The sequence below is a fragment of the Anomaloglossus baeobatrachus genome, chromosome 4, assembly GCF_048569485.1.
Source record: "Anomaloglossus baeobatrachus isolate aAnoBae1 chromosome 4, aAnoBae1.hap1, whole genome shotgun sequence".
Classification (NCBI taxonomy): Eukaryota; Metazoa; Chordata; class Amphibia; order Anura; family Aromobatidae; genus Anomaloglossus; species Anomaloglossus baeobatrachus.
This window is the reverse complement of record NC_134356.1, coordinates 337,118,967-337,138,746: the sequence shown is the minus strand read 5'-3', so window position 1 is coordinate 337,138,746 and position 19,780 is coordinate 337,118,967. Positions and strand designations below refer to the sequence as shown.

Below are 19,780 nucleotides of genomic sequence, written 5' to 3'. Positions count from 1 at the left end.
TGTAGCAGAGCAGTGTGTGTGTGTCTGTCTATATGTATGTATGCATGCAGAGCAGTATGTGTGTGTCTGTATGTATGTATGCAGCATAGCAGTGTGTGTCTCTGTATGTATGCATGTATGATGTGTATCTATGTATGTCAGTGTATATGACTGTATAGATTTGTCTGTTTATATGTATTTTTGTGAGTTTGTCTTTAAATATGTATATGTACGTGTATGTATCTGTGTATGTGTGTGTGTCTGCGTGTTTATGGGGCCCACTGGGACTCTTCCGCCCGGGGCCCACAAAAACCTGGAGCCGGCCCTGCCTGCGGTGATGAAGTCCCGCCATCCCGACCTCAGCGCTGTCACTGTCCTCCATGGCCGCCGCTTGTCACATCACCTTCTCTCGCTTCCGACCCGAGACTGACTAGCGGTGACGTCACGTGCCTCTCGCGATTCTTGGCTGTGAAGGCGGCGGTCATTGAACTCCGTGACAGGGGCTGTCAGTGTGCTGGAGATCAGCGCAGGTAATGTACCTCGCTGACAGCAGCACTTGTCATGCCCTGCAGTGACCTGGGCTGACCCATTGATGTTAGCTCAGGTCACTGCACTGCTCTCCCAGCCAATGGGGAACATCCTGCTCTTCATTGACTGGGACAGTGTGGATCGTCATGGCAACCCCTTGGATTACACCAGACCTGGATTTGTTTTTCATTCTAATAAATTGGTTAAAGAGGGAATGTTTTGGGGAGTGTTTTTTCAAATAAAAATGTGTTTGTCGTCTATTTTTTTTTATTACTGACTGGGTTGGTGATGTCGGGTATCTGATAGACGCCTGACCTCACCAACCCCAGGGCTTAATGCCAGGTGACATTACACATCTGGTATTAACCTCATATATTACCCCGTTTGCCACCGCACCAGGGCGCGGGATGAGCTGGGGCGAAGCACCAGGATTGGCGCATCTAATGGATGCGCCACTTCTGGGGCGGCTGCGGCCTGCTATTTTTAGGCTGGGGAGAGTCCAATAACCATGGACCTCCCTAGTCTGAGAATATCAGGCCTCAGCTGTCTGCTTTACCTTGGCTGGTAATCCAATTTTGGGGGACCCCTACGTGTTTTTTTTTTTAATTATTTATTTAATTTAAAATAACAGCGTGGGGTGCCCTCAGTTTTGGATTACCAGCCAAGGTGAGGTTGCCAGCTGTGGCCTGCAGGCTGCAGCCGTCTGCTTTACCCTAGCTGGCTACAAAACTAGGGGGAACCCTACGTCATTTTTTTTTTCATTTTTTTGGCTAACTACAAAGCTAAGCACCCCTTAGTGCCACATGAAAGGCACCAAAGGGTGCTCCACTTTTTCTCCACTTTTTCCTCCACTTTTTTCTCCACTTTTTTCTCCACTTTTTTCTCCACTTTTTTCTCCACTTTTTCTCCACTTTTTCTCCGTTCTTTTTCTATGGTCGGTCTACCAATTAGCTCTGCCATGCATAGTGTAGCTCTACACCTACTGCACATGTTACTTTATGATTGACATCTCTTTCGTACCAGAGCTGTCTAAGCCTACTCTGACCCCATATTTGTCATTACTATATTGTCCTTGTACTGTATTATGACATTTGTATCATGTGTTTCATTTCTTGCTGTGTTGCAATTTTTTTGCTGCATCCCAATTGTACCTCTACATTGTTCGAGTTTATGTTATTGTTCTCTCACTCTTATGTGATACTGATTATTGTTATTTTTCATGATTACATGCAGATAAGTCCAATCTGACGAAGGCTCAGGCCGAAACGTCATTTGTAACTTGTTTTGGACAAAAACATATATGCCTATGAAAAATCTTTTTTTCTTAATACGGACCAATAAAGAGTGATTTTGCATTACTATCCGTTGTGACTTACTGACTTAGTCTGGGAGATTTAGAGTGCCGAGGCTACTCACTAATTTTATCTATTATTACCTCTGAGCACCTATATACTAGTGAGCAGAGCTTCCTCTACAGTAGTTCTCCTGATTAGGCATGCCCTTACCTCATGAGCAGGACATTGCAGCTTTGGTAGCAACCATTACGACATGGACTCTGCTGCTGTGGACCTGGGGAGAGTGAGTGCAGATTCATTGCACCCACACTCCTCACATGAAGGGTCCGCACTCCTAGAAAATGGGGGATACGTTCCCTGAGTGTCTCCCCCCCATATTCTAGACGGTCCAGTGTCGTCGTGGGACCCCTTTATTTTTTTTCTTACAATAAATTGGTGAAATAGGAAATGTTTTTGGGACTGTTTTTTCAAATAAATTTCTTTTGTCGATTTTTTTTTTTGTTAGTACTGACAGTTTATGATGTTGGGTATCTAATAGACGCCATGACATCACAAACTGCTGGGCTTGATCTCAGGTGACTTTACAGCTAGTATCAACCCGATTTATTACCCCGTTTGCCACTGCACCAGGGCACAGGATGAGCTGGGGTGAAGCGCCAGGATTGGCGCATCTAGTGGATGCGCCACGTCTGGGGTGCCTGCGGCCTGCTATTTTTAGGCTGTGAAGGCCCAATAACTATGGACCTTCCCACCCTGAGAATACCAGACCACAGCTGTCCGCTTTACCTTGGCTGGTGATCCAATTTGGGGGGGACCCTACTTTTATTGTGTAATTATTAATATTTATAAAATAATTATAAAAAAAAGCCTGAGGGGACCTCCACATTGGATCCCCAACCACGGTAAAGCTGCCAGCTGTGGTTTTCAGGCTACAGCCGTCTGCTTTACCCTAGCTGGCTATCAAAAATGGGGGGACCCAACGTCATTTTTTTTTTAACTATTTTTTAAATAGAAAAAATTAATGGGCTTCCCTGTATTTTGATTGCCAACCAAGGTAACGGCAGGCAGACTGGGGTGGCAACCCATAGCTGTCTGCTTTATCTGTGCTGAGAATCAAAAATACCGCAGACCGCTACGTCATTTTTTTAAAGATTTATTTTTACAGCACTGTGATGTCCAGCAATCAAAATACAGGGAAGCCCATTTTGTTTTTAGTTATTTAAATAAATAATTAAAAAAAATATATATGGCCTCCCGCTGCATTTTTTGTATTGCTAGGTAAGGGTAATCCAAGCAGCTACTGGCTGCTAACCCCCACTGCTTGGTGTTACCTTCACTGGCAATGGAAAATCCAGGGAAGCATTTTTTATTTTTTTTGCCAAAAAATTACAAAAAAAGGACGTGAGCTTCGCCATATTTTTGTATGCTAGCCAGGTATAGCAGGCAGGTGCTGGAAGAGTTGGATACAGCGCCAGAAGATGGCGCTTCTATGAAAATGCCATTTTCTGAGGCGGCTGCAGACTGCAATTCGCAGCAGTGGGGCCCAGAAAGCTCAGGCCAACCTGTGCTGCGGATTCCAATCCCCAGCTGCCTAGTTGTACCTGGCTGGACACAAAAATGGGGCGAAGCCTACGTCATTTGTTTTCTAATTATTTCATGAAATTCATGAAATAATAAAAAAAGGGCTTCCCTTTATTTTTGGTTCCCAGCCGGGTACAAATAGGCAACTGGGGGTTGGGGGCAGCCGTACCTGCCTGCTGTACCTGGCTAGCATACAAAAATATGGCGAAGCCCACATAATTTTTTCAGGGGGCAAAAAACTTCTGCATACAGTCCTGGATGGAGTATGCTGAGCCTTGTAGTTCTGCAGCTGCTGTCTGTCTGTATGAAGAAGAGCAGACAGCAGCTGCAGAACTACAAGGCTCAGCATACTCCATCCAGGACTGTATGCAGAATTTTTTTGCCCACCAAAAAAATGACGTGGGCTTCGCCATATTTTTGTATGCTAGCCAGGTACAGCAGGCAGCCACGGGCTGCCTCCAACCCCCAGTTGCCTATTTGTACCCGGCTGGGAACCAAAAATATAGGGAAGCCCATTTTTTTTAATTATTTCACTTATTTCATGAAATAATTAAAAAAACAAATGACGTGGGCTTCGCCCCATTTTTGTGTCCAGCCGGGTACAACTAGGCAGCTGGGGATTGGAATCCGCAGCACAGGTTAGCCCGAGGTTTCTGGGCGCCTCTGCTGCGAATTTCAGTCCGCAACCGTCCCAGAAAATGGCGCTCTCATAGAAGCGCCATCATCTGGCGCTGTATCCAACTCTTCCAACAGCCCTGGAGCCGGGTGGCTTGTTGGGTAATCATGAGTTAATACTGGCTTTGTTTTACTAGCCAGTATTAAGCCAGAGATTCTTAATGTCAGGCACGTTTGACCCGGCCATTAAGAATCTCCAATAAAGGGTTAAAAAAAAACACCACACAGAGAAAAAATACTTTAATAGAAATAAATACACAGACACATTAGAGACTCCATCTTTATTTCCCCCTGTCAGCCCTCCACGATCCTACTCTTCTGTCTTCTTTCTTTCTAGTGTAGTAGTAGTGACGATTGTAGTGAGGATGAGTTTACCCAGCTCATCACTTGGGGCTGGGGAACCTCATCCTCACTACAATCCTCACTAGTGTAGTAGTAGTGACGATTGTAGTGAGGATGAGTTTACCCAGCTCATCACTTGGGGCTGGGGAACCTCATCCTCACTACAATCCTCACTAGCGTAGTAGTAGTGACGATTGTAGTGAGGATGAGTTTACCCAGCTCATCACTTGGTGCTGAGGAACCTCATCCTCACTACAATCCTCACTAGTGTAGTAGTAGTGACGATTGTAGTGAGGATGAGTTTACCCAGCTCATCACTTGGGGCTGAGGAACCTCATCCTCACTACAATCCTCACTAGTGTAGTAGTAGTGACGATTGTAGTGAGGATGAGTTTACCCAGCTCATCACTTGGGGCTGGCGAACCTCATCCTCACTACAATCCTCACTAGTGTAGTAGTAGTGACGATTGTAGTGAGGATGAGTTTACCCAGCTCATCACTTGGGGCTGGGGAACCTCCATCCTCACTACAATCCTCACTAGTGTAGTAGTAGTGACGATTGTAGTGAGGATGAGTTTACCCAGCTCATCATTCGGGGCTGAGGAACCTCATCCTCACTACAATCCTCACTAGTGTAGTAGTAGTGACGATTGTAGTGAGGATGAGTTTACCCAGCTCATCACTTGGGGCTGAGGAACCTCCATCCTCACTACAATCCTCACTACAATCGGGAAGCAGCGTGCAGCCTTCACTCCGTGAGTGATCAGTGCTGCTAGCGGTAACGCTGATAGACGCGTTACCATAGCAACGGTGCTCTCGGAGCCGCGGTTAGCGGTGACGTCACCGCTAACTGCGTTGCTATGGCGACCTCCGTTAATGACCGGCTGTGTCAGCCGGTCCCTAACGGAATGGGGAGTCGACCGTGTGCTAGAGCATGTCGCCGGTACACGGCGATACACATATGTGCACCGTGTACGGGAGAGATGCACTCGCAGGTCCTACATGACGCGTCATAGTCATGTGACCAGTCTGTAGCCAATGAGATAATAGCCACGTGACTGGTCACATGGCTATTTTGACGTCACGATAGGTCCTGCTTCACTGCTGCAGTGCCGGTCACCGGGAGCATTCAGCGATCATCGGATGGAATAGCGGCAGGAGACAGAGTGCAGAAGGGATCGCGGGGACCGGTAAGTGTTATGGCAATGTTTATTAACTGTTTGTGTACATTTATAATGCATTTTTATGTGTTTGTGATTGCCTCCCATTATAGCCTATAGGTTCGAGTTTGGTTCGTCGAACGTTCGACGAACCGAACTCGAACGGGACCCCCGTTCGGCGAACCGAACTCGAGCCAAACCGCGACCGGTTCGCTCATCTCTAGTCTTGACCCGATTGTGCATACACAAAGATAAGTATGAAAACTTTTACATGTGTTGAAAAATATACATTTTACTCCTGCAAACGTCTTGTGACATCTGTGGTTTGATTTCTTTGCCTATGTAGATTGGAAGGGTTGCTACACACATCTGGTGAGAAATTAATGTCAATAGCAGCTTTAGAAATATATTTCCTTAGAAAAATTGGTGACTAGTGATGGGCGGATCCATGCGGTTTCAAAAGTACCTGGATGCCAGACCCGGGCCTGGGAATCCGGGTATTGATCTGGATACGGCACCTAGTAAATTAAAAAAAATGAGGGAAACTAAGAATGAAGGAAGCGCATCATACTTACCGCGGCTCTGGCACGATTGTACACTGCTCTCACGGCCTCTCCTTCACATCCTGGGCCACTCATTATTAGAGTTGAGCGCGGATCGTGGTTCGAGGTTCTCCAGTTCGCGGCTCGAGTGATTTTGGGGGCTGTTCTAGATCGAACTAGAACTCGAGCTTTTTTGCTAAAGCTCGATAGTTCTAGATACGTTCGAGAACGGTTCTAGCAGCAAAAAAAACAGCTAATTCCTAGCTGGCTTTCCGCTGTAATAGTGTAAGTCACTCTGTGACTCACTGTGACTCACACTATTATGACATTTCAGTGTATAGTGTGCGGGAACAGCGCATTCAGATCACTGCTGTATGTATAATGGCGATCGCCTTTTTTTTTTTTTTTGTCCTTGTCTTCCTTCCCTAAGCGCGCGCGTGTAGTGGGGTGGGCCAGCATGTCAGCCAATCCCAGACACACACACAGCTAAGTGGACTTTTAGCCAGAGAAGCAACGGCATGTGTGATAGGATATCCTTGTCACATGTCCCTGCATTATAAAACCGGACATTTTCCTCCAGCACGCCATTATCTGCCTTCTGCGTCCTTGGTGTCAGACATCACTGGCACAGGTCCTATCACCGATACTGCTGTATACGCTCCATACACAGCGCTGGACAGCATAGGGATAGCACTTTCTATCAGTCCTTTTAAGGGCTCATACCGGCAGGGTCAGAGCCATAGGTGACAGGTCCTGAAAATAGAGTTTAACAGCTACACAAGATGACAGCGTCTGTGTAGCTAAGGTCAGGGATTTCCTCGCTGCATTTCCCCATTGGGAGGGATAGAAAAGCAGGCTTCCTTTCCTCTACCCAGAGACCCACAACCCTGGCACTGTACCCTCCTGCCCTTTGCACACTGAAACTCATTGTTACTAAGCCATTATACTAGCAAACACTGAGTGAACTTAGTGGCATCCTAAACGTGGCTGTTGGACTTCTGTATTGTCCCACTAGTGCAAAGATATTTGCAGCACGTCTGCCTGCATTGCACACTCCAACTCATTTGTTACTAAGCCATTATACTAGCAAACACTGAGGAAACTTAGTGGCATCCTAAACGTGGCTGTTGGACTTCTGTATTGTCCCACTAGTGCAAAGATATTTGCAGCACGTCTGCCTGCATTCAACACTCCAACTCATTGTTACTAAGCCATTATACTAGCAAACACTGAGTGAACTTAGTGGCATCCTAAACGTGGCTATTGGACTTCTGTATTGTCCCACAAGTGCAAAGATATTTGCAGCACGTCTGCCTGCATTGCACACTCCAACTCATTGTTACTAAGCCATTATACTAGCAATTTATGCTGCCAGTTTAAGGGCCGTAGTTGCATTGTTAGGGATAATTATTCTTTATTATTCTGCTGTTAATAAAGCTAGACCACCGCTGCAATCTACACCACCTCTCAATTTTTACTACCACATTTTAAGTGCACAATCTTGTCGCAATCAACATGAGTGGCAAAATGACAGATGCTGGTGGAAAGGGGAAGAGGCGTGTTGGAAAAGGAAAAAAAGGGTTTGTCCGTGGGGAAGGTGGCAAAGCTCCATTAACATCTGCTGAAGATAGACCATCTACCAGCAAAAGTAAGATGTCTACTACTTACCGTGGACAATCCGATGTGCTCCCTTTTTTACGGACACGAACAACAGGAACAAAGGTAGATGATGGCCAAAAAAAGAAAATGCTTGAATGGATCTCAAGTGGTCCAACAAGTGCCCTCTCAGCCACCTCAACTACCGCATCCAAAAAACACCAGTCCTCTGAGTTGTCATCCCAATCAAACTTGCTTTCTCCCAGCTCTGAAGTCTCCATCAGCCTTGCACAGTATGGTGGAAGTGAGATGGCTGAGTCTGCAGAGCTGTTCAGTCACACTATAGCCTGGGAATCAGAGGTCTGCTCCCAAGCTACAGTGAGTACAGACCAGGAAATGGTCTGCTGTGATGCCCAGAACCTTTGTAACTCTGATTCAGGCCATGAGGACCAAGTTTCTGAGCATAATGTTGACCCTTTGTCACAAACTGTAACACCTGTGGTTATAGACAATGAGGAACATACTGATAACGATGAGACGCAGATACCAGATTGGGATGACAACTTAAATATTCGGTCAGGGCAAGAAGAGGCTCGGTCTGAGCTTGAGGGGAGTGCAAACAACAATTGATGAGAAAGTTCTAGATCCCACCTACTGTCAACCCACAGTCAGGCACTCGAGGAGGTCAACAGAGGCGGTGGAGGAGGATGCAACCGACGACGAAGTTACCTTGCGCCTTCCTGGACAGAGTCGGAGCACTGGTAGCACGTCTACAACTGCATCATCAGCCACCACTCTGCCTCTGAGCACTAGTCGGGGGGTCTCAGCAGGTCGCATGCCCTCTAAGCCTTGCCTAGCCTGGTCCTTTTTTGACATAGAAAAAGATCGCCCAAATTATGTGATGTGTAAAATTTGTCGTGATTCTGTTAGTAGAGGTCAAAACCTCAGCAGTTTGACAACTTCTTCCATGAATCGTCACATGAATAAATATCATAGGTCCCAGTGGGAAGCTCACCGTGCTGCAATGCGGCCTAGCGGAGCGAACCATCCACGGCCTGCCCCTTCCAGTGCATCCGCGCGCTTTTCATCTTCTAGGACTGTGGGGACAGCTGTCACACCTGGTTTTCCACGCACAACTTCCACCACTGTAACCGCAACAGGCAGTTTGCTTGGTAGGTCGTCAGTTGGTTTGGAAGGGGAAACAAGTGCGTGTGTACAGCTCTCTCAGACATCGATAGCACCAACGTTGGATGAAGGCAACATCATGTCTCCGACTGCACTTTCCTCACAAAGCTGCATTTTTCCAGGGACACCCTACTCAACACCGTCTACACACAGCAGCCAGATCTCTGTCCCTCAGATGTGGACAAATAAAAGGCCATTTCCTGCGACCCATGACAAAGCTAAGAGGTTGACTTTATCCCTCTGTAAGCACTTGGCTACCGAAATGCTGCCTTTCCGCCTGGTGGACACACAGGATTTTAGAGACCTTATGTCTGTCACTGTGCCCCAGTACCAGATGCCCAGTCGCCACTACTTCTCTAAGAAAGGTGTGCCCGCGCTACACCAGCATGTCGCACACAACATCACCGCTTCCTTGAGAAACTCTGTGTGTGAACGGGTGCATTTCACCACCGATACTTGGACCAGTAAGCATGGACAGGGACGTTACATGTCGCTGACTGGGCACTGGGTAACTATGGTGATAGATGGTGAAGGGTCTGCTGCACAAGTCTTGCCGTGTGCACGACTTGTGTGTCAATCCTCTGTCTGTCCAAGTTCCGCCACTGCTTCTGCCTCCTCCACCTCATCTGTGTCCTCCGCCTCCACCCCAAGCCTGCCTGGTCATGCCACCAGCGTTCTCACTGCGCAGAAGGAATCACGCACCCCTCATTACTATGCTGGCAGCAGAGCGCAACGTCATCAGGCGGTCTTTAGCTTGACATGTCTTGGGAATAAGAGTCACACAGCTGAGGAGTTGTGGTCAGCTCTGCGGTCCGAGTTTAATAAATGGTTGTCTCCACTCAACCTGCAGCCTGATAAGGCCGTGTGCGACAATGCTGCAAACCTAGGTGCGGCCCTTCGCCTGGGCAAGGTGACACACGTACCTTGTATGGCTCACGTGTTGAACCTTGTTGTCCAGAAATTTTTAACACACTATCCCGGCCTAGATGGCTTTCTGACCAGGGCACGAAAACTGTCTGCTCACTTCCGCCGTTCAAGCGCCACAGCTGAGCGACTTGCATCGCTCCAGAAGTCTTTCGGCCTGCCGGTTCATCGCCTGAAATGCGATGTGCCGACAAGCTGGAATTCGACTCTCCACATGTTACAGCGACTGTGGCAGCACCGCCGAGCCCTGGTGCAATACGTCATGACGTATAGCCTTGGCCAACAAGATGCAGAGGTGGGGCAGATCACCCTGATGGAGTGGTCTCAGATCAAGGACCTATGCACCCTTCTGCACAGTTTCGACATGGCGACGAATATGTTTAGCGCTGACAATGCCATTATCAGCATGACAATTCCAGTCATTTACATGCTGGAGCACATGCTAAACACTATTCGGAGTCAGGGGGTGGGACAACAGGAAGGGGAGGAACTACAGGAGGATTCATATGCGCAAGACATAACAACATCTCCAAGGTCCAGACGTTCATCATCACCAACGCGGCAGGCATGGGACCATGGGGGACAGGGATCAACAAGGGCGCATGGTAGCAGGCGAAATGTTGATGAAGGTGCAGGAGAACATGAAGAAATGGAGGACGAACTGTCCATGGACATGGAAGACTCAGCGGATGAGGGAGACCTTGGTCAAATTTCAGTTGAAAGAGGTTGGGGGGAGATGTCAGAGGAAGAAAGAACGGTTAGCACCTCTATGCCACAAACACAGCGTGGACTTGGTCCGCATGGCTGCGCAAGACACATGAGTGCTTTCTTGCTGCACTACCTCCAACATGACCCTCGTATTGTCAAAATTAGAAGTGATGATGACTACTGGCTTGCTACACTATTAGATCCCCGGTACAAGTCCAAATTTTGTGACATAATTCCAGCCATAGAAAGGGACGCACGTATGCAGGAGTATCAGCAGAAGCTGTTACTCGATCTTAGCTCGGCTTTTCCACCAAACAACCGTGCAGGTGCAGGGAGTGAATCTCCCAGTTGTAACTTGACAAACATGGGACGGTCTCGTCATCTTCAACAGTCTACCCGTACCAGTAGGACTGTATCTGGTGCTGGTAACAGAGCAATTTTATGGAATCTTTTCATTCTTTTTTTAGACCCTCCTTTGCAAGGCCAACAGAGACAATAAGTCTAACACATAGTCAACGGCTGGAGAGCATGATACAGGAGTATCTCCAAATGAACATCGATGCCATGACTTTGCAAATGGAGCCTTGCTCATTTTGGGCTTCAAATCTTGAAAAATGGCCAGAGCTCTCCACTTACGCCTTGGAGATTTTGTCGTGTCCAGCTGCCAGCGTTGTCTCTGAACGTGTGTTCAGTGCTGCTGGGTGTGTGCTGACAGATAAGCGCACGCGTCTGTCCAGTGACAATGTGGACAGACTAACGTTCATCAAAATGAACAAGTCATGGATCCACAAGGAATTTACTACCCCTGTGTCATCCTGGGGAGAGTAAATGCTTGTGGATTTGGAATGTGCTTGATGAAAGTCATAACATCCTGTTTGCAACTAGGGCACAAGTGCTGCCACTGATGGGGTGTCTGTGTGGCCCAATTTTTTGAAAAAAAGGGAGACTCCGCTTGGAGTAACCCTTGCTTACATTGTTTTTAAAATGATCCAAGATGAAGAAGTCATGGTTCAGCAAAGACTTTGCTACCTACCCCGGTGTCATCCTGGGGACGGTTAAGAATGCCGTATTTTTGAATGTGCTTCATGCAAATCTAGCTGTGAAGTGTACAACTAGGGCACAAGTGCTGCCACTGAATGGGTGGGTGTGTGTGGGGCACAATTTTTGGGAAAAAAAGGGAGACTCCGCTTGGAGTAACCCTTGCTTGCTGTGTTTTTTAAAAATGATCCAAGATGAACAGAGCTGGGATCAGGAAAGACTTTGCTACCTACCCCGGTGTCATCCTGGGGACGGTTAATTATGGCGTATTTTTGAATGTGCTTGATGCAAATCAAAACATCCTGTTTGCAACTAGGGCACAAGTGCTGCCACTGATGGAGTGTCAGTGTGGCACAATTTTTGGAAAAAAGGGAGACTCCGCTTGGAGTAACCCTTGCTTACATTGTTTTTAAAATGATCCAAGATGAACAGAGCTGGGATCAGGAAAGACTTTGCTACCTACCCCGGTGTCATCCTGGGGACGGTTAAGAATGGCGTATTTTTGAATGTGCTTGATGCAAATCTAGCTGTGAAGTGTACAACTAGGGCACAAGTGCTGCCACTGAATGGGTGGGTGTGTGTGGGGCACAATTTTTGGAAAAAAAAGGGAGACTCCGCTTGGAGTAACCCTTGCTTGCTGTGTTTTTTAAAAATGATCCAAGATGAACAGAGCTGGGATCAGGAAAGACTTTGCTACCTACCCCGGTGTCATCCTGGGGACGGTTAATTATGGCGTATTTTTGAATGTGCTTGATGCAAATCAAAACATCCTGTTTGCAACTAGGGCACAAGTGCTGCCACTGAATGGGTGGGTGGGTGTGTGTGGGGCCCAATTTTTGGAAAAAAGGGAGACTCCGCTTGGAGTCATCTTGCCGTGTTTTACATGATTTTAGAAGGACGTGCCATGCCTATATCTGTGTCTCGTCCTCTTTTTCCTCGTTATGCTCTTTTGTTTTCGCTTGAGAATTTGTTCTTGTCACTTTCCCATGTGTTTGTGTTGTGTTGTGAGTTGTTTGTCACCTTTTGGACACTTTTGAGGGTGTTTTCTAGGTGTTTTTATGTGTTTGTGAATGCCTGCCATTGTTTTCTATGCGGTTCGAGTTCGGTTCGTCGAACGTTCGACGAACCGAACTTGAACGGGACCTCCGTTCGAAGAACCGACCTCGAGCCGAACCGCGACCGGTTCACTCATCTCTACTCATTATTGCTCATCCATATGCACTGCTTTCCCTGCCTACCAGTTGTCCTGGCGTTTGTGATTGGTTGCAGTCAGACGCGGCACCTAGCCTGTGTGACAGCATCTGACTGCAACCAATCACAGATGCTGTCTGCGAGTCAGTATCATGGTATAAAAATAAATGAATAAAATATTTGGCATAGGATTCCCCCATATTATGATACCTATCACAGATAAAGCATATGGCTACAGTCTGCAGCCCCCAGCTGTGCGCTTATATTGGCTGTGTATCAAAATAGGAGGAACCGCATGCGTTTTATTATTTATTTATTTAAATAAATAATTTTAAAAACGTAACGCTGTCCTCCCCAGTTTTGATACCCAGCCAACATAAAGTCTGACAGCTGGAGGCTCGTATTCTCAGGCTGGGGAAACCCATGCTTATTGTGCCACCCTCAGCCTAAAAATAACAGACTGCAGCCACCCAGGATTGTCGCATCCATTAGATGCAACAATCCCAGCGCTTTACCCAACTTTTCCCGATTGCCCTAGTGTGGTGGCAATTGGGGTAATAAGGTGTTACAGGTAAGTATGTGTGACTGGGACTAACGATGTTGTGCGCCACGGGCAGCGATTGGCCCATGATGCACAACCGACGGGGGCTGGTACGCTCGCTAGCGATATCGATAGCGATATCACTGCGTGTAAAGTGCCCTTTACCCTCTTCTTTTTACAACAATCTGTAAAGGACTAGGAATTGAGGAAACCCAATGCTAGAGTTTTGGGAGAGGAATATTATTTAATTATTTTCTTTTGTGGGATGCTCAACAGTCCTGCTGAATTTTGTGTCAATTGTTATCTGGTGGTGAATGATCATGATGGCCAGTTAAACTCTTCTTCTGCAAAGCTATGCTGTTGTGATGGGTGCAGTATGTAGTTGAGCATTGTCTTGATGAAACATGCAAAGCCTTCTCTGAAACAGAAGGTCTGGATATGTTGTTCTAAGGTCCCCTTCACACGTCAGTGAAAAACACTGACGTTTTTCACTGATGTGTAAAACACGCACATGTTCCTCCGTGTTCTGTGATTCACGGCACATGTGGGTTGTCCATGTGCAATCCGTGATCCGTAATCTGTGATTGCAAATGGACATTACTCACCTGCCTTCGCTCCTGCTGTCCATGGTGCTGAACTCCTCGGCTCTGCAGCGTCCGCCCACCGCTCTCTGCAGCTACTTCTGCAGCTACTTCCGGGTCGGCTTTTCCTGCTTTCATGAATATTCATGAGCCAGGCAGGAGCTGCAGAGAGCGGAGGCTGCACAGCACGTCGCTGGAAAGGTGAGTTGAAAATGTTTATTATTTTATATGTCAGTGTTTTTCTGGTACGTGTTTCACGGATCACACACGGATCACACCATAGTGTGGTCCGTGGGTCATCAGTGATGGCAGAAAAAAACGGATTTGTCTCTGTGCAGAATCACAGACACGCGTGTACGCTGCACGGAGACACGTTCAGTGAAAAATCACTGATGTGTGAGCAGACCCATTGATTATAATGGGTCTGTGTATGTCAGTGATTCTGGTACGTATTAAAAAAAAAAGCACAAACGTAGCAGAATCACTGACGTGTGAAGGGGGCCTAAGACATATATATATATATATATATATATATATATATATATATATATATATAAAATGTTCAGTACCTATGTAGATGTGTGAGCTGCTTATGCCATAGGCACTAATGAAACCATATACCATCAGAGATGTAGGCTTTTGATCTGTGCTCTTGCAACAAGCTGGATGGTCCCTCACCTCTTGAGTCCACAGGACACGGCGTTCGTAGTTTCCATAAAGAATTTCATACTTTGATTCATCTAACCACCATAATTTTCTACTTTGTCTCACTCCATTTTAGATGAGCTTTCACCCAGAAAAGACAGCAGTATTTCTGAATGATGTTCATATATGGCTTGTTCTTTGCATGACAGAGATTTAACTTGCATTTATAGACTGGATGGAACTAAAGCATCAAATATTAACTTTGTTCTTGTGCAGATGGATTTCTCCAGAATATCTGAATGTTTTGATGACATTATGTACTGTAGATTGTGAGATTTTCCAATTATTTTCAATTTTACGTTGAGTAATAGTTTTCTGAAATTGCTCCACAATCTTTAGATTTAGATCTTCACAGTTGTTTTTCATTAGTACCTCCAAGGCCTGGAAGTCATACCTGTGGCACGGGTCTTAGTAAGTTTCTTGTTTATCCTTTTTGTTTTTATGTAATGGTCTATATTGTATTCTATTGTTCCCGCATGTAAAATATTGTATATTTTAATAAACACTGCCTATTCTTTCAGATTAAATATTTGAAATGTAATAGCTTTGCTCCCCATGTTGTATATAATCCACAAACCTGAATATGCCTTAGGCCTCTTCTCCACTAGCGTTTTTGTCCTGCAAATTCCCTCGCATTGAGAAACGGTTTGCAATCTTGCAAATGGTTTCTAATGATGCTGTCTCCATTTCCCCTTTTTTTCCAGACGATACACAGGCTCTCCTTGAAATCGCAGCATGCTTCGATTTGATGCGATTCTCAGCTCTGTCACCCTCATGCAAATCAGAATCCGGGTGGCATGCGCATGTCACACGGATCCTGACACTTGCATACCGGGTCAGACTGGCTACCGGAGGAATCTCCTGTAAAACCAGTCCTGGCCGCGGTTACATGCACTGAACCCGGGAGCTGTCACTTGAGCTCCAGACTGCAGCCTGAACAGCGAGCGCCGAGTGATTGATTCCCCGGCGACTGCTGTTCAGGCTGCACTCTGGAGCTCAGGTTACAGCTCTGGAGCTCAGTGCAGGTAACCGCGGCCAGGACTGGTTTTACAGGAGATTTCTCCTGTAGCCAGTCTGACGCTGCTTACCTAAAAACTCACATAGCACCCGCATGACGCTCACATGTCATACGGATGCTATGTGAGGAAAAAAACACACATCGTACGCAGATCACACGCAGATCACACGCAGGATACTCAACTCACATTTTGAGCCGAGTATCGCTGTGTTTTTTTACACGCTAGTGGAGAAGAGGCCTTACACTATCTGTAATGGGTGTCCAATCTACCTATAAATGATTGGTGGTGGCAGGGAGTATTTTACTTGTTTTATTGTGGGGCTTGGCAGTGATAGTACCGGAGGTATATATGTATAGGAACCGGTGATATATATATATATATATATATATATATATATATATATATCGCACTCACTGTGAGCACCTCAATAATCGAAACAGCAGAACAGCCACAGCCTCATTTACTTATTGTCAATTCCGTCATTTTCCTATCAATAAGGGGCCACCAAAAGGCTGTTTCATGACAAATTGATGAAAAAGGGTGAGATGTCTGTGTGACCCACCAACACCCCACTGGCTGATCATGAAAAATTAGTAACATTTACTTTTCCAGCTTTTTTTAATCCTGTCACAGCTTTTTTAGGTGCGTTGCTGCACTCATTGTTTCTTTCAAATTAAATAGAAAAATGTCTAACTTTCAAAGTTTCATTTAGGTTGTGTTGTGATTTTGAAATCATTGCACTCTTATTTTCCTTACATTTTACACTGTGTCCACTTTTTTGGGAATTGGGGTGGGTTGTATGTAATATTCATTCATTCATTCATTAAATCTTTCAAATTTTATTTCTACTCTTCCCAAAGAAACGTTGGCAAGATCACTTGGTTCATCTGCTTCTCATGTCCCTGAAGAGCTTCAGACATTCAAAATGTTTAGGAGGCTTTGGAGAGTTATGGACCACCATTATAACGCACACATAATCTAAGAAAAGGCGTAGGTTCCAGTGCTGGTGTAGTGTCACCTTACTAGGATGAGAATCCTCTTATGGATGACATAACGGCTTCAGGTCATGTTTTGGTCCAGAACATTGCTATTTGGCTTTGTTTGAGGATGACTATGCAACTGATATCTACATCAGAATATATGTTGTTGGAATCTCCTATAAAGTAATGTGGTAACTATATGTGTATAGAAACTGTAATGATAGCTTTTGAGTTTTATATTTATTATGATGGTATTTAGTAAGCTGTTATAACCACTTTAAATAAAATTATTTGCGCTATTTCAAGAGTAGAAATAAAATATGCATTTTTTAACTTTATAAGTGATTTCTCCTTGTGTTTATATGATTTAGAGCTGAGAAATTCTTGAATCTGATGTTCTTTATTCTAGAGTCAATTAATACTGCTACAAACAATATTTTAATTTGGTGTTATCATGTACAATGCTTGTAACAACAAGAAACTTTGCAATTTTCATTTTATTAAAAATTCTCTAATTTTATTGCTTACTGCATGTTGCCTTGAAAACAGTTTATCAGCGGTGGCCAAATAAGCATAGTGCTAACAAGGTTTTTACTAGAGATCTTGTAAGCACTGGTTCTAAACCTGACAATATTGGACAGCAAAGAGTGTGGGCTAGTGCCACTACAATGCCCCTTGTTGAACTGTCAATTCAGCAGAAACATACCTGTCCAGGCAAGCAGGAGGCCTGGGAAACATTGCACTCCTGCTGAGGATAACACAACTGTCACATGGGATGGGATAACTGGACAGGGACACCTAGGCTGACCCTCAGACTTGGGACCATGTGCTGTTCCACAGCTCAGAGGTACTCTTGATGTTAGTGAGGTCTGAATCGCTAGCATGACCCTAACTCCTGTCCAAGCCCTGGTTTGATTCCCCACCCCCCTCCAACACCCAATGGGTGAGCCCAGACCATAGTCACAAACCCCACAACTAAACATAGAAAAGGGAAAACCCAAAACTCGTACACAATCAAACACAAAAGAGCGACAAAACGTGCAAAGAGAAAAATAACATAAAAAGAGGGACAAACAGGTAACGGTGAAACTTCCACACCATATAATAAGCACATCAAAGATCCCCAACATTAGATCACCACAATAAGACTAGAATCGCTGCACAAGCTGGAGCTATTATCGGCACCGAGTACCAGGATCCAATACCTTATATAGGAAGTAGATGTCAGACTTGTAATTAGCAACCTGAGCTCCTAGCAGAGTTCCCTAGGTCAGCAGGAATTAACTCCTGCAGGACTGAGGAATAGTGGGCATGAAACAGCCGATGTCCAGCACTGGCTGAACAATTAGGAGACATTAGGTTGCTTGTCAGACTCTGCAGTGTGAACAGAGCCTTACAATGTCATGGCAACTAATGAGTTTGAAACCAAACATCACATGACAACAACACCTTAGATCATTATTGTGAGAGAATACAAGCCATTTTGTATTCTATAGAGACCATCTTGTTCAGCTAACACTGATGGGCGGGGATGTTTCACATTTCTGCACACACCCCTGTGGCTCCTATTGGTGCATGGTAATTTCTTTGTTTGGGATACTATATAAGGTGGTTACATGATGTAATAAAACAGAAACTCTCAGTACACCATACTTATCTGTGCTGAATTGATTTCTCCAAGCGCTTGTAAAACAAATCTTATTAATGTGGAGTTCCAATGGCACAGGCGGAGTGAATTTCGCTCACATTATGTATACTGAACAATTATCATAATGGTCATTTGGAAATTAATGCTTTTTAACAGTAATTGTCCACTCTAAAATAGGTCTGCATTGATGAAGACCTAAAATAAGTAACTCTTCTTACCTTAAATAAAACAGATAAAGCTTTCAGTTTTCCATTTTCTTTTATGGCATCATCCAAACTCTCAAACTGGTTGTCATTAAAGAAGAGGATTTGCATCTGTAACCAGAGATGACATGGTAGAAAGCTGTCAGCTGTGATTATCCATTCAGCATTAGTCACTGATAGTTATAATGACATAGATAAATTGTGCAAGGTTAGAAGAATGAATCGTTTAGATGGATGAAGCCTATATAATAAAGATATATATTATTTTTTACCTGCTAAGGACATCTATGAAGTGAAGAACATTTTGTTTTACTTTTCTTTATACCTTTTAAGTACTGACAGATGTTCCCTAGCTGTTGCTACTCCAACCACATACATACTGAAACATTGCTACTCAAACAATAGACCTTAATTTAGGCATTGAAAAGCAGTCTCTTATAATGTGCCTCCCACATTATTCCACAGAGGGGGTACAATCACTTCATTTTAGTTGTATATTTTATATTAAGGAACATATATTTTTATCTTACTGACTAATGAAATATTACTTATATAACATTACCATTAAACAGAAACTATACTTTCAACAAACTTTGCATAAATCAATAGTATAATCAAATATAAGAGACTTTGTAATATATCTTGTGAGAAAGATATGCTTGTTTCTATCATCAGAAGCCACTCCTTTCCCTCCCAGTGCCTCCTGAACTCATCATTCACTGTAAAAAAAAATATATTTCAAATAGTTTCTGCTCAAGCCAAGACAACCAGCACAGTGAAGTAAGATTACACAGAATATTGAAGTCTATGGAGAGCAGAGGGTGAGAGAGGAGCAGATTGAGAGGCAAAGAAGAAGCACAGCTACACTGCTCAGTACTGCTGGAATTTCCTCTATGCTGCGGATTGTGTCTGTCTTCTACCAAAGGGAAAATAGCAGTTGTCACTATTTTTGGATGTTTAGTCTCCACCTACCATCTTAGAAACTGAGGAAAAAAGAGTAATTTCCAAATTAGAAATAGAAACTGTAGTGGGAAAAGCAGTGAAGAAATGCAGGTTTCAAGTCAAATAATGTACATGTTAATCATCATGTACAGACTAAAGATAAGCAAATAAATGTAAATTGATTCAGGTCGAATTGAACAATTTGCGATTAGAATTTGGTCAAATCACCAAAAAAGCCAAGCTAGAGAAGACTTGACGTGACTGGGCGGGCTTCTCTATAATGCCTTGCAGCTATTACGTCTCATAATATAGGACAGTCTATCATAGCATGTGTAAAAGCTGAGGCAGGGAATGCAACGTGGACACCATTTGGGGGTGAATATGGTTTGTGAAACAATGTGTCACAGATCACAATTT

At 44.7% G+C, this 19,780-nt stretch overlaps 1 protein-coding gene across 7 annotated transcripts in view; it reads right to left on the bottom strand.

The window, feature by feature from the left end:
* Positions 1-19,780, bottom strand: part of PTPRZ1 (protein tyrosine phosphatase receptor type Z1) — a 387,789-nt gene that overhangs the window by 209,287 nt on the left and 158,722 nt on the right. For all 7 annotated transcript variants that reach the window (XM_075345050.1, XM_075345051.1, XM_075345052.1 and 4 more), the window contains exon 5: positions 18,437-18,532. In XM_075345050.1, the coding sequence (XP_075201165.1) occupies positions 18,437-18,532 (96 nt within the window). The remainder of the gene's footprint in view (positions 1-18,436; positions 18,533-19,780) is intronic.